This window comes from Apus apus, chromosome 4 (genome assembly GCF_020740795.1).
Source record: "Apus apus isolate bApuApu2 chromosome 4, bApuApu2.pri.cur, whole genome shotgun sequence".
NCBI classification, from domain to species: domain Eukaryota; kingdom Metazoa; phylum Chordata; class Aves; order Apodiformes; family Apodidae; genus Apus; species Apus apus.
The window spans coordinates 114317157-114336812 of record NC_067285.1 but is presented as its reverse complement, the minus strand read 5'-3'; the positions used below and the strand labels follow the sequence as shown (position 1 = coordinate 114336812).

General features: G+C 46.2%; 1 protein-coding gene across 4 annotated transcripts in view; it reads right to left on the bottom strand.

Moving 5' to 3' along the window:
• Window positions 1-19656, bottom strand: part of EXOC6B (exocyst complex component 6B) — a 332586-nt gene that overhangs the window by 158194 nt on the left and 154736 nt on the right. For 3 of the 4 annotated variants that reach the window (XM_051617327.1, XM_051617328.1, XM_051617330.1), the window contains exons 7-8: window positions 13929-14105; window positions 3308-3376 (exon numbers count right to left, since the gene is read on the bottom strand). In XM_051617327.1, coding sequence (XP_051473287.1) covers window positions 3308-3376; window positions 13929-14105 — 246 coding nt within the window. The remainder of the gene's footprint in view (window positions 1-3307; window positions 3377-13928; window positions 14106-19656) is intronic. The other variant, XM_051617329.1, reaches the window with a different exon arrangement.

The window sequence follows — 19656 nt, the reverse complement described above, 5'->3', positions numbered from 1 at the left end:
CATCTTTTAGGGAACGTAAACTTCTGTCACGAAATCAAAGGGTTATTTGAGCAAAGAAGGCTTATCCGTGCGTACAACTCCGTGTAGGATACACAAATCCACTCTTGTGATGTTTTGTTTGATATCTGCAGATATTCCAAGCCTCCCCTACGCCCATTTCTTCCTCAAGACAGCCTCAGCCAGCCCGTTTCTCACAAGAAAAGGAATCGCCAGATGAATAGTCCCATAAAGCATCCCACCAGAGCCTGTCCTCCCCGGAGCCGCCACCACGCCAAGGTCCAACTCTCAATTAACCCCCGCCTGACCTTCCTTCACTTTCTTTCCCCCTCCTCTGCCCTTCCTGAGAAAGTTCAGCGTTTCCTGGAAAAGACTCCTTGCCTGTTTGATATTGTACTTCGCCTTGGTTGCTGAAGGAAGGATTTACAGGTGCCTGGCCCCCTCTGTAAGACCATGACCGAAGGCTGACCTCCCGTTACAATATGTGAACTTCTGCCCTGCTGATAAGGCTGGCAGATATGAGTAGGATTTTTCAAATAATCCTTTGGGAATTTATAAGCAGCACAGCCATAAAACTGAGGTGACTGGAAGGTCGATTTCACTAAAAATAATAAATATCTCAATGTTTATTCAACGTGGGCCTTTTTAACTGCAGGCCAAGCGTTTAGATAACACTATTGTAAATGACAAATATTAGGATTTTTTGGTAACTATTACATTATGATCCTTCCGTCTGACACTGATGTGGCCGTTTCCCCCGATGCTTGCTGGATCTCTGACATTGTTCAAACCAAGCTGGGCCTAGAAAGCCAGGGCAGGATTCAATCACAGGTCAGGAAAAGGGCAATTTTCTTTTCAGGAGCCTTTACTACAGTTGGTTACCTTTTTCTCTTGCTCCTGTCTCACCAACACACCTTCTTTGGAGAGCTGCTGTCTATTTTTTCTCATTACTAGGGCTTGTGGCTTCAACAGAGAAGTAGGGGGAGAAGGACTGAACCATGGAGTGATTTTGGTTGGAAAAGACCTTTAAGATCATCAAGACCAACCCTTCACCCAGCCCTGCCAAGGCCACCACTGCCCCATGTCCCTCAGCACCACATCTACAGGGCTTTGAAATCCCTCCAGGGATGGGGACTCCCCCCCTGCCCTGGGCAGCCTGGGCCAGGGCCTGACAACCCCTTCCAGGAATAAATTGTTCACAAGATCCAATCTAAACCTCCCCTGGCACAACTTGAGGCCGGTTCCTCTTGTCCCATCCCTTGTTCCTGGGGAGCAGAGCCCGACCCCCCTGGCTCCAACCTCCTCTCAGGCAGCTGCAGAGCCAGCAGGTCTCCCCTCAGCCTCCTTTGCTCCAGGCTGGGCACCCCCAGCTCCCTCAGCTGCTCCTGCTCAGACTGGTGCTCCAGCCCTTCCCCAGCTCCCTTGCCCTTCTCTGGACACACTCCAGCCCCTCAGTGTCCTTCTTGTTGTGAGGGGCTCTGAACTGACCTCAGAATTCAAGGTTGGGCCTCACCAGTGCCCAGCACAGCGGGACAATCCCTGTATGGCCCTGCTGGCCACACTAATGTTGATACAAGCCAGGATGCTGCTGGCTGCCTTGGCCACCTGGGGGCACCTGAGAATTAATTAGTTCAGGTGAGGATGGGGACAGAGGACATTAACCAACTGACATGAAACCTCTGCAGCAGGTCTAACTTCACCATCACCAACTCCACAGCATTATTCCCACCTTCAGGAGAAGACAATCTCACCCAGACCATGGAGCACTGGCCATGAAACCTGCCTTCTAGAAGCAGGATCTCCCAAAGCCTTTCCAGAGGACTACACACTCAGTTGCTAGTTCAGATTAAAAAGGAAAGCAACAAGACAACAACAAAGCCCCCGTGTAGAAATGAGACCAGTTCAAATGTGAAAAAACAGTCATATCCACCAGTGAAAGCTCTTCATCCTTTCCATAACAGCTTTAGGTAGAAATACACAATTAAAGAAATACTCCTGCATTGAAAGAGTTGCATGTAAGCTACACAAATAGGGCTCCTAATCCTGTTTTCATTATACATACTCTTCACTGAAGTTTCTCCAAATAAAGTGACACTTTGAAATCCACAAAGTGTTTCAGACCAGTTGTAATCTTCAACTAGCACACTCCCTGAACTGGGCTCCCAGCACCGGGTTTGGGGAGGAGGTTTATGTCCAAGATAAACAGAGTAACACATTTTGGGTAGGTTAACTTTTTCATTCCAATAAAATATCAGGGCTGTGTAGCCAAATTGCATAATTATTAACAGATGAGGGCACAAAAAGATTTTACATAAAATGTTTTTAATGAAGATTCTTTTCCCTTTGCTAATTCATTTGTACGTATCACTAGAAAAACTGGCTTCAAAAGCACCTTCAAAACAATCCTCTCTCAAGCCTGGCTCCACCATGGAAAGGGAGGAAAGCTGTGAACAGAGTGCTCCTTTCATCTGCTGCCTGGGCTTCAGATTGCTCAACCACAGGAGAAGAGCCTTCAGAAAGCTCCCCCCTTCCTAAGGACCCTAAAGAAGGGATGCAAACACCACAGGTTCTTTGTGCCTGTGGACGCAAAGCTCGTATGTTGCTGGAGGCATCTTTGAAATCAAAAGTTGAAGGGTAAGCTACAAAAGGGCATCTTCTCTGCCCTCGTTCTGAATAAATAAGTAAAAAAATCAATGTCTCATTGTACTCGTAATGCCTTGGAGAAAACACAGCTCATCTACCAGCCTACGTCTGCTGAGGTGGGAGCTCTCCTGACAAGTTCTCAAGAACACAGTTCAGAACAACCTTTTTAGCCAATAACCAACCACCAACAGTCTCAGTTTGGCAGTATTTTCAATGCACACAAAGCCTAACTATTGGGAAATGCAGTGACATGGTGGGATTGGTGGGACAGCAGCAAATCTACTCCTGCCAAACAACGTCTGAAGAGCAGCAAAGTTCTCTTAGGCACAGCAAACAATACATTTAAAACCAAGCTCCCCTCCACAACTCCTCCATTTGCACTGAATAATGAAGCTACTGTGGTCAAAGATGAATTCTTGAAGGAAAGCTCTACAACCAAAAAACATGTATATTACAAACCCAGGCTCTGCAATAGCTGGATAAAATATCCCTTTTTATTTCTTTGGCCTGCATTAAGGAACTGTGTGGATTTTACCCAAATCCCTCCATCCCTGGCCTATTTTCAACTTCAGGTAACCCACTTCTGGGCTTGGTGAACATTAACAACCATTTTGCAACCACCTCCTTCCAGCAGCAGTATCTTTACACCAGTCTCACAGGCACTTACCAGGACAGAATATATGTGCAGGCATCGGTACACTGGTGAGAAGTCCACCAGGTCCTGGGCACCAGGCACCTAAAAGGCAGCAGGAAAAGAGTGTGAAATGTACAGAATACATCTAGGTAAGTGTAACTCTAAAATATCACATCTTGCTAAGAGTAACTCTAAAATATCATACATAGTAAGTGCAACTCCAACACATGGAAGTCTGACAGAGAGACACCAGAATTCCAGGTACATAACACTTGGAGTGAATATTGGTATCTACCTTTGTTTGTCTATATTTACATTTTTTAATACTTCTCACAATAGTAAAATGTCATATATTATTGCTCTTGTTCCTTTTATGACCCCCTAGGAAATCCCACTGCAGCATCTGGCCCTCTCTTAGCCAGCTCAGCAGAGATTTCATTTTGACCATAGGCTTAAATACCCTGGCACAAGGGGGGGAAATATCTTATTCCCTAGACTTCTAGTTTGATTGCTTTAAAAGCACACATTCTATTTTATTTTTTTCCACCAAAAACCCACGCCACACAGGCTCCAGCACCTTTCAACAACACAGTGAATGTTGCACAGGGACAAGGAAGTGCATTTTTGAAGGGTGGGACAGAGGGAGGGAGGGAGAGTGAGAGGAAAGATCAGAGAAGAAATTTGCATACAAGAAGCTTGTGTCCTTTGGATATGTTCAAGCCAACACAGCATTAAGCTTGTTGGCCAAGGCATAAAGCTAAGGCAACCCTCCTTCTCCCCTAAAAACCAGCGAGGAGGGGTGTGTTCTGTTGACATGTGGTGGAAAAAAGGGGAGAAAGATGAAAGGGACCAATGGACAGGCCTGGGAAACATGTTTATTTTATATATATTTTTAATTATGCTTAAGAGGCACTTCTGCTAAAAAGGAGGTAGGATGAAGAGAAGTTTCTTGCTGAAGGAAGGTATGCAAGCCTCAACCAACGCTGCCCAAGGCGCCCGGGGCGAGTGGTCCTCCTCGTCTAAAGGAAGGGCTTCCAGGAGGGGAGTGCAGAAGTTATGGGCTGGAAAGGGAAAACAGGGGATTTTGTTCAATAGCCTCCTGGGTAATGTGGAACTGGAGCTGTAAAGAATCTCCTCCATGCAAAGAAACTCAGCCCTGAACACCATGTTGGTTCCTGGTTAGAGCTGGAACAGTGGAAGAAGCTACAGGGACAGAGGAGCTGCCACACATGGCATGGGACCATCCTGCTCTGCACACCCAGTGTCACTCTGAGACCCCAAAAAACTACACAGTCCCAACCTGGTGGTGCAGGGGGTGGAAGCAGCTGGTTCAACAGCTTTAAACTGGAAGAAGGGAAATTTAGTCCAGACCTTAGGAAGAAATTCTTTGCTGTGAAGGTGGTGAGACCCTGGCCCAGGTTGCCCAGAGAAGCTGTGGCTGCCCCATCCCTGGCAGTGTTGAAGGGCAGGTTGGATGGGGCTTGGAGCAACCTGGGCTGGTGGGAGGTGTCCCTGCCCATGCAGGGGGGTGGAATTAGATAATCTTTAAGGTCCCTTCCAACCCAAATCAGTCTGGGATTCTATGATTCACAGGGAACAAGGTAGCAAAGGGTTTTATTGGGGTACAGCAGGAGCCAGCTCATCCATCCCCCTGGGCTTTCCTCCCTCCCCTGCACCAAGCCAAGCAGCTTTACAGAAGGGCAAAGTTGGGTCAGTGGGAAGGAGGAAGGGGTTTCTTGGTGAGAGATGGGGTTGGCATCACCTGTGGGACCCTTTCCTGGCTGAATGTGGCTGTTCAGGGCTACAACTGAAATGAGGGAAGCAGCTGGGGGGCACAGCTCACCAGTCTCACCAACATCTGCTTTTACCTCTTATAACACTATATTTGACAACTGCAAACACTAGGCAGCAGTTTTATTGTGTTAATGCCAATTTTATCATGCCTTCCTGATCATTTATTTCCCATTTGCAGTCTCCTGGGCCTTCTAATACTCCTTAAATAACTCCCATATCCCAATTTCAGCTACTTTGTGGAGACAGATTTTGCCTCACTGGGTTTCTCCAGCATTAAGTGTAATTGGTCTCCAGTTGGTAAAACAGTAAAACACTTCTGGCTCCCAAATCCCTGACTGCAAAACTGTTGGAGGCCACTAAAGCAGAGAGGGAAGGATTAGTGCTCACTCGACCCAGCCATCCTCCAGCGACCACCATCAGCGTGGGGAAGCTGGACTGGATGGACCCGAGTCCACCATGTGTTCTTCTAAAAGAGGAGAAATCTGTCATCCCTTCCCACCATCATCAAAGCCAGGCGATGTTTTCCTACCAATTTGAATTCAGGATCAAACAGTTTTGCTCCTCTTGGATTTGGGGCACTGGTTGAACACAATCCACAGAGAAATATTTCTGATAAAGATTTGTGAAATCTGGATATTGCCAAAAAATGGAGCTTACTCCCCCAGAGAAATTCTTTCAAAGCAGCCTGCAATATTTTCACAGTCTCTGATCTTCTGTAAAAACTTTTAAGCCCACACACACACTCACCAAAAAAAAATCTGCTGGACTGTTCTGCAGAGTTAACATCTCTGGGATGTTAATTGTTTTAAATTTGCTCATCTAGGTAGAAAACTATCAGACATGGAAATGCCACTCCTGGACCACCAGAAAGCTTTGTGCAAGCAAAAAGAAATGCACCCAAGTGAGCAAAACCTGTGCTAGGATTTTACACGGGGTACAAGCTCTAATTTGAGGAAAAGAACAGACCACCTCTTCCACATGCAGCTGTAGCCCTACAACAGAAGAACTGATAATCCTATTGTCTGAAATCTTTCCACTCTAACCAAGACAGGCCTCTGAATATTCAGAATATATGAAATTATCTCTGTGGTTAGTTTAACACCTTGCACAATTTAAACGTATCTGGCATTTACGTATCGAGATATTTTATCTAATATGTTGAAATTTAGACATATCTAAACACCCAGACTTAGCACATGCCCTGGATTTTCTTAGCCAAAGCTGTAGTACCAGTGTTCAAAAAAATAAATAAATCTTCAATTTCTGAAACTTGATGATGAACTGAGAACTCGAGCTGTCTCAGCAGCAGGACTGATTGCTCCCCTGACATCTCCCTTTCAGTCTAATCTTTTTTTTTTTTTTCCTCCTTCGTTTGATTTGCAGAACAAAGAATTTATTCATCTTGTCCCAAATTTTCACAGTCCACAAAACATGGCTTCCCAAACCCCATCCCCAAACCCTGCATCCAGCATGTTCAGGGTGCTGGGAGAGGCAGATCTGTCACACTATGCAAAGAGCCAAACTCTCTCTTTTTGTAAGAACATTTTCAGTCAGGTTAACACCCAACTCTAGCAAATGTAACCCACAGAAGCCAAGTTTTCCATGGAAATCAGAGAATCATATAATGGTTTGAGTTTGAAGGGACCTTGAAGATCATCCAGTTCCAACCCCCCTGCATGGGCAGGGACACCTCCCACCAGCCCAGGTTGCTCCAAGCCCCATCCAACCTGCCCTTCAACACTGCCAGGGATGGGGCAGCCACAGCTTCTCTGGGCAACCTGGGCCAGGGTCTCACCACTGCCCAGCAAAGAATTTCCTCCTCATGTCTCACCTAAATCTTCTCTCTTCCAGTTTTAATCCATTCCCCCTCATGCCATCCCTCCCTGCCCTTGTCCCAGGCTCCTTCCCAGCTTTCCTGGAGCCCCTTCAGGCACTGGAAGGTGCCCTAAGGTCTCCCTGGAGCCTTCTCTTCTCCAGGCTGAACACTCCAACTCTCCCAGCCTGTGCCCAGAGCAGAGCTGCTCCAGCCCTTGGATCATCATCTTGGTCCAGGAGTTCCATGTGCTTCTTATGTTGGGGCCTCCAGAATTGGACACAGTGCTCCAGGTGGGGTCTCACCTCAACTAACACAAGTTTGGCCTAGAGTTGAGGGATGCTCTGGTCTGCCTTCAGATGATTTGTGATACAATGGTTTGATTCTCAGATCTTTGATAGTTTTTGATGTGAAGCCATGAGACAAGCACAGAGACTTTCACCCTTTTTTCAGGGAGGAGAAAAAACCTTCAGACTTAACACCAGGAATTCAAGAGAGGTGTTTGATGAACCACCTCACAGGGTCCTTGATTGAAGCACATGGATGAGCTGGTAGAGATGAACATGAGCACACATGACACTGCACCCACAAAGGCTCAAGTCTAACTGAGGTGATCAAGCAGGTTGAGTCTCTTCAAGTGACACACACAGCACAAAAAGCATCTGTTTATCTTAGGGAGTAAAACTCCACTGCTCAGAGAAGTGTTGGTTCTGCAAAGCACCCAGCTCTGGGGTCCTCAGCAAAGGGCAGGCATGGACCTGTTGGAGTGGGTCCAGAGCAGCAACACAAAAATGATCCAAGGGCTGGAGCACCTCTACTGTAAAGAAAGGCTGAGAGAGTTGGAGTTGTTCAGCCTGGAGAAGAGAAAGCACTATAGGAAAGGTGAAGAGATACTTCTCAGCAGGGCTTGTAGTGACAGGACAAGGGGTGATGGTTTAAGCTAAAAGAGGGCAGCAGATCCAGACTAGATATTAAGAAGAAATTTTTTACACTGAGGGTGGTGAAGCCCTGGCCCAGGTTGCCCAGAGAGGTGACAGCTGCCCCATTAATACCCTGGTAAACATTCAAGATCAGGTTGGACATGGATCTGAGCAACCTGATCTAGGTGAAGATGTCCCTGCTCACTGCAGGGGGGTTGGACTAGGTACCTTTAAAGGTCCCTTCCAAACCAAACCAAGCCATGATTCAACAAATCTCATTGGACAACAGCAGCCAGGAATCACTTTAGCCCAAGCTGACCAGAGGCACAGACAAACTGTGCTGTAGCTTTGCTACATCATGTGTGGCCTCAGTGTCCTTTGACTGCCCCAGTGTGTCCCAAAGCTTAACCTTAAGGGAAAAAACCTAAAGGCATTTGCACACTCTAGAGGATGTTCAGGATACTGTGGTGTTGGAAGTGGCCAGATGGTCCTACAGACTGACTGCTCTCACCCTGGCTCCAGTTACAGACACAGGCAGACAGCTTTGTCTGGAAACAGAGGCTTCACTCCATGTTCAAGATGTTTTTTGCATCATCACCAGTGGGAGCAAACAAAAGGTGGAGGCTGATGGCACCTATCGAAGCCATTTATCAGGGAAAGTCAAGAGAGCTCTCTGGGGTTCCTGCTCCAGCTCCCAAAACTCGTAAGAAATCTATTACACTCACTTAAAGAATTCCAACTGATTCCTACAGCCAGGTCGACCTGAAAGAATGCCAGAACATGATGAATTTTGGCTACACCTCACACCTGCTGATGTCCTGAGCTCCAAAGTCCTTCTCCAAACAGAAAACTGTCTGGAATGTGTTGGTTTGTTCTTCAAAGTCAGCTGAGCAGCCGTTATTCTGAAGCGCGATGTCCTTCCTTAAAACTTCCCCTCTCCCACAAAGGAGCACCAGGGAGTCCAACTGGACCCAACCACTTCACAGACACCTGACCAGTCTCTCTTGGGGGCAAGAAGAAACGAGCCACAACGCAGGCGAGCTCGTCCTGCCGCAATTCAGCAAGATCGCAGAAGAAAAGTCACTGAAAATGAGAAGAAGCTGGACAAGCTTTGTAGTTTGCTGGATGCTTTCTACTACAAAGGGAGCAGCTGGCACTAACGGAACAGACTGTGGAGCTACTCACTGTGAAATGCAAATTCTCCTTCCGCAACTTGACATTCATAAAAACTGAACTGAAGCTTTTTCCCAGCTGGGCCTGCTCCCTCACTCCGGTTATAGTGGGAGCTTCCACCTCGCTGAGGCATCTGCACTTCAGTGGGACAAGTCTGGACCATAATGCCTCTGAACTGGAGAACACTTAATGGAGTGGAGAACCACATCTCGTATTCATCTCCTTGAATGCAGCTGGCAGAGCTCTCTGCTGCTCCCAGGCAGAGGATGATCTACACTAGAATGCGTGCAATGGAACAAGCAAAACCCTTCTGCTCTTTCTTCCCTTTCAAAGCTTTTCCTGTGAATTTTGCTGCAGGGATGAAGGGATTGCTCCACATGGGTAAGGAATTATGGGCTCTCCAGAACAGCCCATCCAGTTTAAATGGAGAAATCTATAACACAGCCTGCTGAAGGGCCTCAGATATTTCCTAGAGGAATAATATATATAACTATATGCATATATATATACACACAGACACCACTTTTTCAAGCCTACACAGCAGGATCAGGAGCTCTCCTGCCTAAACTTAATCAGAAACACCCAGGACCACCCAATTCTCAGCTCTGAGCAGGAGTGGGTGCAAGGCACCCTGCATTCCTCCCTTTCCATATGCAACCAGTCAGCACTAGCTGTCTTTACAAACAGAAACCTGTGGTTACTGGTTGACTTTATGGGCTGTGAGAGGTCAAAAGCAAGAGCTACCACTGAGGCTGGCAACCATTGACAGTTGGACTCTATGATCTTTAAGGTCTTTTCCAACCAAGATGATTCTGTGAGGTCTTTGGACACTGCAGGATCATTTCTTCACTTGTCTACTGACTTTATTGTACAAGGGGTCACCTCTGCCTCATCCAGAACTTCTTGTTAGCAGGATTCCATATTTTCTTTAGAAGTATAAGCCTCAGCAACCTCAGCAAGAGGCAGAGCACAGCAAACTACACATGCCCACTTGTTGCACTACTATCCCTCTAAGGACAGAATGTCTTCTCCAGAGCTCCAGAACATGGGAGCTGTGTAGGAAACAAGATGCAGTTCCCTTGCAGTCAGGAATCTTAACACCAACACTTTTAAGCAATGAGGATTAACTTTGCAGACTTAAATTCTGTGTTAATGTTACTCCTGCACAGACCATGTAAGCACCAAGAGAAAACTAAGAAGGAATCTGTCAACCATGAAAAACAACTTTTCAGCTGGCCTGTAACATTGGAGACCCTTTACCAAAGATTCCCCCATTAACATTTCACACTCAGTACTGGTTTGGGCTGGGCTGCAGTTCATTTTCCTCATTGCAGCCCATAGGGTGCTGTGGTTTAGAAGTGTGACCAAACCAGTGTTGATAACCCACCAGAGTTTTAGCTGTTGCCAACTAGTGTTTACACAACATTAAACTGTCTTTACCTCAACTCACAAGCTTTCTCACTTTTGCCCTTCATGTGTCTCTGTGGAACAGGGGGAAAGTGAGCAAGTGGGTGGGGGCCTAACCACTGGCCAGGGTCAATCCACTATACACACATGACACTCCTTCAGATTTAGAATCACAGGATCATTGAGGTTGGAAAAGACCTTTAAGATCACCAAGTCATTGAGGCCATTTCCTTTTGTCCTATCGCTTAGGAGAAAAGACTGAACCCCCTGGCTCCAGCCCCCTTTTAGGAAGTTGTAGAGCGCAAGAAGGTCTCCCCTCAGCCTCCTCTTCTCCAGGCTAAACAATCAGAGAATCCCAGACTGGTTTGGGTTGGAAGGGACCTTCAAGATCATCCAGTTCCAACCCCTCTGCATGGGCAGGGACACCTCCCACCAGACCAGGCTGCTCCAAGCCCCATCCAACCTGCCCTTCAACACTGCCAGGGATGGGGCAGCCACAGCTTCCCTGGGCAGCCTGGGCCAGGGTCTCACCACCCTCACATCCACACCCCCAGGTCCCTTGGACACACTTCAGCACCTCAATGTTCTTCACGTAGTGAGGGGCCCAAAAATTTAATGGCTCTGCTTCTCATTTCAGATGAGAATATCTACATCTACTAACAATTTTCTTTAAAAATAATAATAATAAAAACATAAATCCAGAAGGAAAGAAAATGGGGAAGAGTGAAGCTCATCAGAAACCAAAATCCTTTTCTTCTCTTCCCCACCCCTAAGCCACCACCAGGCAGAGGAGGAGGAGAGGGCTCCAGGAGCAGACCAGGGGGTTCATCACCACGGACAGCGCCCGCTGCTACCGCCCACCAGCCACCCCCACCCCCCGGCCCCTCCCTCGGTCCCCCACCTCACCCTGCCAACTCATCCTTCACAGCCATCCCCTCCTGCAGCTTCACTCCCTTCCTCCCAGCCCGGATTTAAACACCCCCACCGAGGGGATTTCATCTGCCTCCAGCCGAGTTCGTTCCCTTCTTCGAATGACTTGAGAGACTTCTCCCGACTGCACAACACAAGCTCTTGTCTTTGGAATCACAGGGTCATTTTGGTTGGAAGAGAACTTTCAGATCATTGTGTCCAACCCTTCACTCAGCCCTGCCAAGGGCACCACTAACCCATGTCCCTCAGCTCCACATCTACACGGCTTTGAAACCCCTCCAGGGGTGGAGACTCCCCCCCTGCCCTGGGCAGCCTGGGCCAGGGCCTGACAGTCCTTTCCCTTAGGAAATTGTTCCCAAGATCCAACCTAAACCTCCCCTGGCACAACTCAAGGCTGCTTCCTTTTGTTGTAAAATCTTCCCTTATACTTTTCCTTATGCTTTTTGTCCTGGCTTCAGCTGAGACAGGTCTAATTTGTTTCTTAGTAGCTAGAACAACACTAAGTTTGGGCTTAGTAGGGGATTTGGTATGAGGAGTTGCTGATAATACACTGATGTTTTTAGCTGTTACTGAGAAATCAAGGCCTTTTCAACTTGCCATGAGTCGCCAGTGAGCAGGTGCAGAAGAAGCTGGGAAGGACCACAGCTAGAGCCAGGGTCCAAACTGGCCAGTGGGACATTCCATATCGTGCAAGGTCATGCTCAGTACTTATCAGATGAGGGTTGGCTGGGAAGCTCTTGCTCTTCCTGGATTGTGGTTTTGGGATTTTCTCTCCTCCAGGTTCACTAGTAAGGGAGGGGCTGGGCACTGGTCAAAGAGTGGTGAGAAGCTGCACTTCGCACCACTTGTTTGTATATTTATTATCATTATTTTTATTTTATTTCAATTATTAAATTGTTTTTATCTCAACCCACAAGTCTCTTTACCTTTCCAGTTCTCTTCCCCGCTCCCCAGGACGCAGGGAAGAGTGAGTGAGAGCTGCATGGCATTTACACCTGCCAAACTAAAACCACTCCACCTTCCAATTCTACTTCAAGTTCAATTCTAATTTCTCATTCCAATGGACTCCACCTTTGCCAGCCCCACAAATACCACCACGTTTCACACTGCTGCCCAGTTCTGCAACTACCTCAACAGAAGTGAGGTATTTTAAGAGTGAGATAGACCCATAGAATCATTTTGATTGGGAAAGACCTTTAAGAGCATCAAGTCCAACTGTTACCCCAGCACTGCCAAGGCAACCACCAAACCATGTCCCTCAGCACCACATCTACATGGCTTTGAAATCTCTCCACAGATGGGGACTCTATCACTTGTTCCTTGAGAGAAGAGACCAATCCCCTGCCTCAGTCCAATCATTAAGTCCAACCATTAATGGACTAATCATCAAGTCCAACCATTCTGAGATGGAACAAGAACTAGTGAAGGACCAGATTTATTAATAAGGAAATGCCAAAATAAATCTATGCAAATCAATGCTTGCTTTCAGAAAAACCTGCCCTTCCCACTCATTTTTCTTTTGTGGAGCTTCTGCTCTATTTATGTTTTGATGTAGGAGTAAATAGCCCACCCAGATGGTTTCAGTGCAGGGTGAGGGCTCTGGGTCATACCCTACTGTTTGGTTCCTGTGAAGTACGTGGTGACCTCCTCACTCTGCTTGGGGAGGGCAGAGAAGAGCACGAGGAGAGAATTGAACAAAATCACGATGGGGAGAAAGGCAGAACATGAGCACAGAACCACTTGGCCAACCCACACTAGTTTAAACTTCAGGAATTTGTTCTTCATCCTCTTCTCTGGCTGGTCATAGACTTGAGGGCAACAAATACCCCCCAATTCAGTTACAGGTTGTAGCTGAAAGGAGAAGAAGCATCCAGAATGGCAGGTAAAACTTCTCAAGGCAAGACTGCACTGCAAGGAATGAGGTACAAACACATCAAGGACCTCAACACCTCGTGACCTACGCTCCAAGTAGGTATCTCCAAACTGCCTTTCCTGAAACATAGAAGGACAGGACTCTTCTGCATTTTAAGCACCACCAATTCAAGTTGTCCCACTGCATTCACCATCCTCCAGTGCAGGGAGGAGAGAAGAACCAACACTACCAGCAAGGTTGTGCTTTGCAGTTAAAAAAACAAACTGCCCATCTGAGGAAGCAGCAGCAGAAAGGGAGATAAAGAGAAGGGAGGACATCAAGGAATTAAAGTTGCATTTAACACTTCTGTCCTGATGCAATCCTTTTGAACACGAGGTGTGTATCTGCCACCAAGTCACAGAAGAGGTCAAATAACTCATGTGCTGTGCAGCAATTTACCTTTTTTTTTTTTTTCCTTTAAATGAAGGCTAGATACCAAACTGTCCTCCCAAGCAAGCACAGAAGTGCTGGAGAACAGAAGACAAGGGCTGATGGGTTCTCACACAATACCCTACCTCTCTGCTGAGCCTGCTAACGAGAATAGGGACAAGGCCACAAAACAACCCAAAGCTTAAACCCACCCCACATGCTGCAGCCTATTCTGCAGGGCAACCTGAAAGAGTGAGCAAGGTGCCAACACCCTCCCAGACGCCACTGATCACCCCCAAACCAACCAGTCTGCTGGATTTGATGTTATACAGTTACCTCTTCATCCTCATCCTCATCTTCAACATCCAGAATACCCGAATCCTGCTCAGACATGGGGCTAGTGTTTTTTACCTCCAGATCTGAGCTTGCGCAGACTTCTTTCTTGGACTTCTTCCCCCCGCTTATCCTGGGATGCTGTGATACAATATTGTCCAGGTTCCTTTGCTGCTGTGCCTAGAATAAATTTAAAAAAAAAAAAAATCAGATTTCACCTTTTACAACAGCATCCTTGGATTTGTGGGTTTTTTTTTTTCCAGCAAAGAGATGCAATCAGTCATGAAATATGACAAATGAGACAAAATAAAACACACACTTAATGGAACTTAGAAACGTTATGGTTTTTCTGACCCAGATACTCCAAGGAAACAGAAGATTCATTTCAAAACCATTCCAGGGATTATGCAACAATACAAGCAATATTCTGACTCTTCACAAATCAAAATGCCAAACCCATCATACTGCCATATTGATCTATTTACAGCACAGATGCAGAAATATTAGCCCATAGGCCATGTGGTGACTGTCACAGGCTAAATTAAAGGACGTACTTAACTGTTGGATTTGTTCCTCTTTTCAACCCATGTCAGCACAAAACATTCCACATCTGGACCCCAGAGGTTCCTGAAAGCATTTTTGTGGTACCCCAGGAGAGCTTAATTGTACGTTGCTGATGTACAGAATGAGCTGTGAAAGGTATTGAACCAAAATTTGCTCCCTGGGAGAAGCAGTTCGATTGAGGGAGCAAAACACATGAGCTTGGTGGAGCTCCCTCAAACTGCTTGTTGATGCCTTTCCTTGGGGCTTTGGGATTTGTTTGCAGTGGAAGTCAATGCATTTGCTCTGCTGCAAGAACTCACTTGGTTTCCTCATTGTTACCCAGCTCACTATTTGACAGGAAAATTATTTAACCCAAATAGTTTCAAAGAGTTGATCAAAAACTTCTAACTGAAGGAAGGGGAAGGGCAAGGAGGGGGAATGGCACAAAGACACTGTTTGTGCCCCAAGTGCCAGATCACGGCCAAAACCAGGGGGAAAAGCCCAAGCCAATGGATGTAGCAGTTCTGCACATGTGGGCTTTGCTCTGGTATAACTAGAAACTAAACACTCTGAAAACCTGAAATTCACATGAATTTATACACACGGATTTATAGGAGCTTCCCCCCTCCCAATATTTTTCTAGAATTATTTTCTCTATAAGAAGGAAGGTGTATGGAAATCACGCAGATGACTTTCTGAAAGTGTTCTTGTTGATGGCAGGTTTGTTTTCAAAAAAGAATGAGTTTTATAAAATGTCAGTTATTAAAATAAACTCTATATACCCTTTTAGGAAAAATTTCTTCCCTGAAAGTGTTCTCAGGCCCTGGCCCAGGCTGCCCAGGGCAGGGGGGGAGTCCCCATCCCTGGAGGGATTTCAAAGTCCTGTAGATGTGGTGCTGAGGGACATGGGTTAGTGGTGGCCTTGGCAGGGCTCGGTGAAGGGTTGGACTTGGTGATCTTAAGGGTCTTTTCCAACCAAAATGATTCCATGAACCTACAATTCTATTTCTAGTAATTACCTGTACACCTCAAATCAAACCTGCACCCCTGTATTTTAATTGCTCTCCCACAACAGGAGACAAACGAGGTGGCAAGAGGGACCACCCCTTGCCCTCTGCTACCACAACAGCCTGGCTTCAGAAGGAAGAAGTAATACTGGGAACCATCCTCTAGATACTGTTGTCAGTGAAACCAACCATGCGAGGGAAACAATGGAGAATTAAAGCAACAAAACCTAAAAAAATAACTGTAATTTTTGCCACCTGAACTGCAGAAAGTAGAAAGCTCTATTTTCAGGGCAAACCTTCCAAATTATTTCCTTTTAAACACCTAGAAGTATTAAGAAGGCAGAAAAATAATTTATGAGCAAGTTTTAGCTTGACAGCCTCTCTCAGCTCAAGTCCCTTTTGAATCCCTTTTTGGGAAGAAAGACCCTGTCAGGGTCTGATCACCTGGGTAGTTTCTAGATCTGAAAAACATTAAACCCAAGCACAGCACAGATATCCCAACCTGTGCAAAATCCAACAGGCTCTGCCACTGGGTAAGGTAAAGAGCCCTTCATAGAGTGGATATAAAATTGTCTTCATCTTAATTATCAAAAATGGCAACAGATAGTTAAATTAAATACATATAGTTGACATTGGACGTGGTTGCACCAGGAATTTAAGCTAAACCTTACAAGACAAGCAGCCCTGTGCTATGTCATAGCACAATCTTGACCTCTAGTGGTTGGAGAGCAGCAGTTCCTTGATGTTTACAAGAGCTCCTACAAGACAAGCAACAGCCGAGCAAGGGGACTACCAACCAAGCTTATTAAAAAGATCATTTAAGGGATGAGTCTCAACAATAGGGCTTTTTGCAACCAAGCCACAGGAAAAGGTCTGTGTGAACGCTGCTGAAGACAAATTTTGCTTGCAATGTCAATACTTGAAGCAACTGTGGGGGGAAAGTGGTGTTTTTTGCATTAGAAATCTCGAACTTCAGAGGCACAACTCTATAGAAAGACATTGCAACATCACAGAAAGAGAATTAGGACTTCAAAAAGGGGAGTGAGCATTTGGTCCTTCTGAAGCCCACACAACAAAGAGATTCGAGGCTCGATTCCACTCTCAGATACACCCATTTATGACATAAGTTACCCAACTGAAGCGTAATGAAGTTATAACTCTGAATCCACTGTAAATTACACCAAAAGCAAGCCCAGTACTCATTAAAATCTCTCAAATTTATGTAATCTTTCCTCCTTTAGAAAGGGAAGAAATCAAAGACTGGGAAAACGCAAAGTTTTGGGTAAAACATTGTGCTTGAAACGGATCATTAAACAGGGCGTAGCAAGATCACAGCAGCAAAAGTGGTCATGGGAGAGGAAAAATCTGGGCTAATAACCCAAAGGAGGCTGCCACCAGGGCTGAACTTCACTGCTGAAGCCCTGAGCATGTAATGTTCAGCATCTGAGGCAAAACACAGGATTAGTCTCACCAGAGGACCCTGCAGGTAAGGGCTCAGAAGACACGTTATCTTGGTCCCCCAACTCTTTTCAGACTAGAGGTATCAACGTCACCCTTCAGCTCTGCTCACAGGAGGAGCACAGTAGTGCATAGCACCTATTGCCAGATGTCAATATTGGTAAGATCCAAATCAAATATTGGTAAGACTTGATAAACATTGTGTCCTGGTTTGAGCCAGAAGGATGGACTTTCTTGACATTGGTATTGAGAAAACCCCAAAGTCAAGAAAGTCCATCCTTCTAGATAAAGCTGCTGGTCTAGGCCAAGGAGCTTAATATACAAGCTCAAGCACCACATTTTGCCTACTTTAAATGCAAATAAACTGAGGTTAATCAAGAAAAAAATTTTCACTTGAATTTAAGTCCAGGGACCTACTGGGAAAAGAAAAAAAGAGGGGGGAAATAACATGTGCCACACCTCCCAGAGATCTACAAAAAGTAGCCAGAGATGCTCCCAGTGGCCTAGAAGCTTTTCAACCCAAGAGTAACTCCTTTAGGAATTTCAAGAATTTGAAGAGGAAAAAAGCTTCTAAATTAGAAGAGATTTTCCAGCAATTTCTACCTTAAAGCCAGTAAGCAGCTCCAGAGTGCCCCAGTTGATATTTATTCCTTTCCACTACAGCCACAGCACGTAACTCTCACCCCGCACGGCTGCTGCTACGTCCTACGATGGGCACGGCCCATTCGTGGCCACCAGGAGCCCAAGGAGCTGAGCCCATACCTTCGTGTTAGGCTGGAACAACACAACGTGCACGCCAGGAATAATAGTAAGTGCTTTTCCATTACCAGGAGGGCATTTCCCCCACCCCCTTGGCAGGAAACAATCTGGACTGAAGTGACCTATAAGTGAGAAATATCAAATTTTCTTTAGCTTCGGCAGGCTTGGGTGAAGTCACCGAGGTTTCAGTTTCACCTTGTGAGAAAGAAAGAGTTGGGGAGAGGCCCAGAGGAAGCAACTAAGGAGAAATTTGGGCTTAACCGCCAAGGAACTCCCCTCTCCTACCCCCATCTCGTTACCCGCACCTTCCCGGGCTGGGGGTGAGGCAGAACAACTCAGCAATATATTTGCTGTGGCACATGAAGGATGAAGAATGACCTGCAGAGCGGGCGCGTTGGGACTGCAACGTTCTGTTTCACATAAAGGCATCTGCAGGGAGCCCAAGGAAGAGGCACACTTGAGAAACCACATCAAAGCATAGGTGACACTCCAGCCTGCCCTCTGCAAATGGAGGGACCTGGGGCTACGGGGGAGGCAAAAAGCCCTCAGGGGATCAAAAAACATAGTAATAAAAAATATATCAAATAAAAAATCCCCCTTACCTTTTGGTGTGGTTTACATGAAAGCAAGTGCACTTTTGTATGATTCTGTAAAATTGCCTCTGTTATACCAGACTATCAGTCTTTTGACTCTCTGCTTAGTGTGACAATAATAAAAAAAAAAAAGGTAAGAAACCAGAAGTCTGTTGGTAGCTAATGTTACATTTAGCCATAACACACAAAGCGTTTGGTTCACGTAGCTGAAGCTCCCTCCAAGCACAGCCACTTTCTCCATCCACGTGATGAGTCTGGCAGCCTCCCCACTGCACAGGAACACCCTGTGCTGCTCTGACACGGCAGAAATCCCAGTCCCCCTGACAACAACACTGTTTCCAAGCTGGTTGGTATAAAAAGCAAAGGCAGCTTTCCACCTCCAGGTTTGGGTTGAGGTCAATCACCTACATTTGCTGTTATAACCAGAACAGGGCTGGCCATCAGTCTAGGAGACCTTCACCTCCACAACTAGGAGGAAAGGCTAAGAGACCTGGGGCTTTTCAGTCTAGAGAGGAGAAGGCTGAGGGGGGATCTAATTAATGGCTATCAATACATGAGGGCAGCAAGAAGGCAGGGACAAGCTCTTGTCACTTGTGCCCTGGGAGAGGACGAGGGGCAATGGATTCAAACTCGAGCACAGGAAGTTCCACGTCAACATGAGGAAGAACTTCTTTCCTGTGAGGGTGACAGAGCCCTGGGACAGGCTGCCCAGAGAGGTTGCGGAGTCTCCTTCTCTGGAGACTTTCAAGACCTGTCTGGATGCCTTTCTGAGTGACCTGCTCTAGTTTGTTTTGGTTTTTGGTTGGTGTTTTTGGTCCTGCTCTGGCAGGGGGTTGGACTCGAGTATCTTCGAAGGTTCCCCTCCAACCCCTCATATTCTGTGATTCTGTAACTAAGCAGTTGGTAGGTTTTGTTGGCTGGAAGTAATCAGAAGTGTAGATCTCTTTTTGCTGTTGTTCCTTGGGAAACAGAATAAAAAGAATGAGGGGATAAAAGCCCTTCCACCTTTATTACATGTTCTCTCTCCCCAGCCATCTGCTGCCTTTATGTTACAGTATGCCACTAAACCAAGTGCTCATGGCTCTGGGGGTCTTCTCCTCAAGCCTCTCATAAAAGAGTCCTAAATACAAGTCCTCAGTACTTTCCAGTGGCTCCACCTTCATCATCCATCACAACTCAACCAAGCCAAACTAACTGACCAAGTGCACAGACCTAATGTTCTGCATGAGAAATTCAACATCTTGGCTTAAAACACTAGTGACAAGTCACAGTTGAATTTTAAATTCTTGAGTTTTTCAAAGGAACTTGACTGCTTGTCATCAAGACAGCACAGCCCCAAAACTGCAAACCCAACCTGTGCGGCCAAGCTGG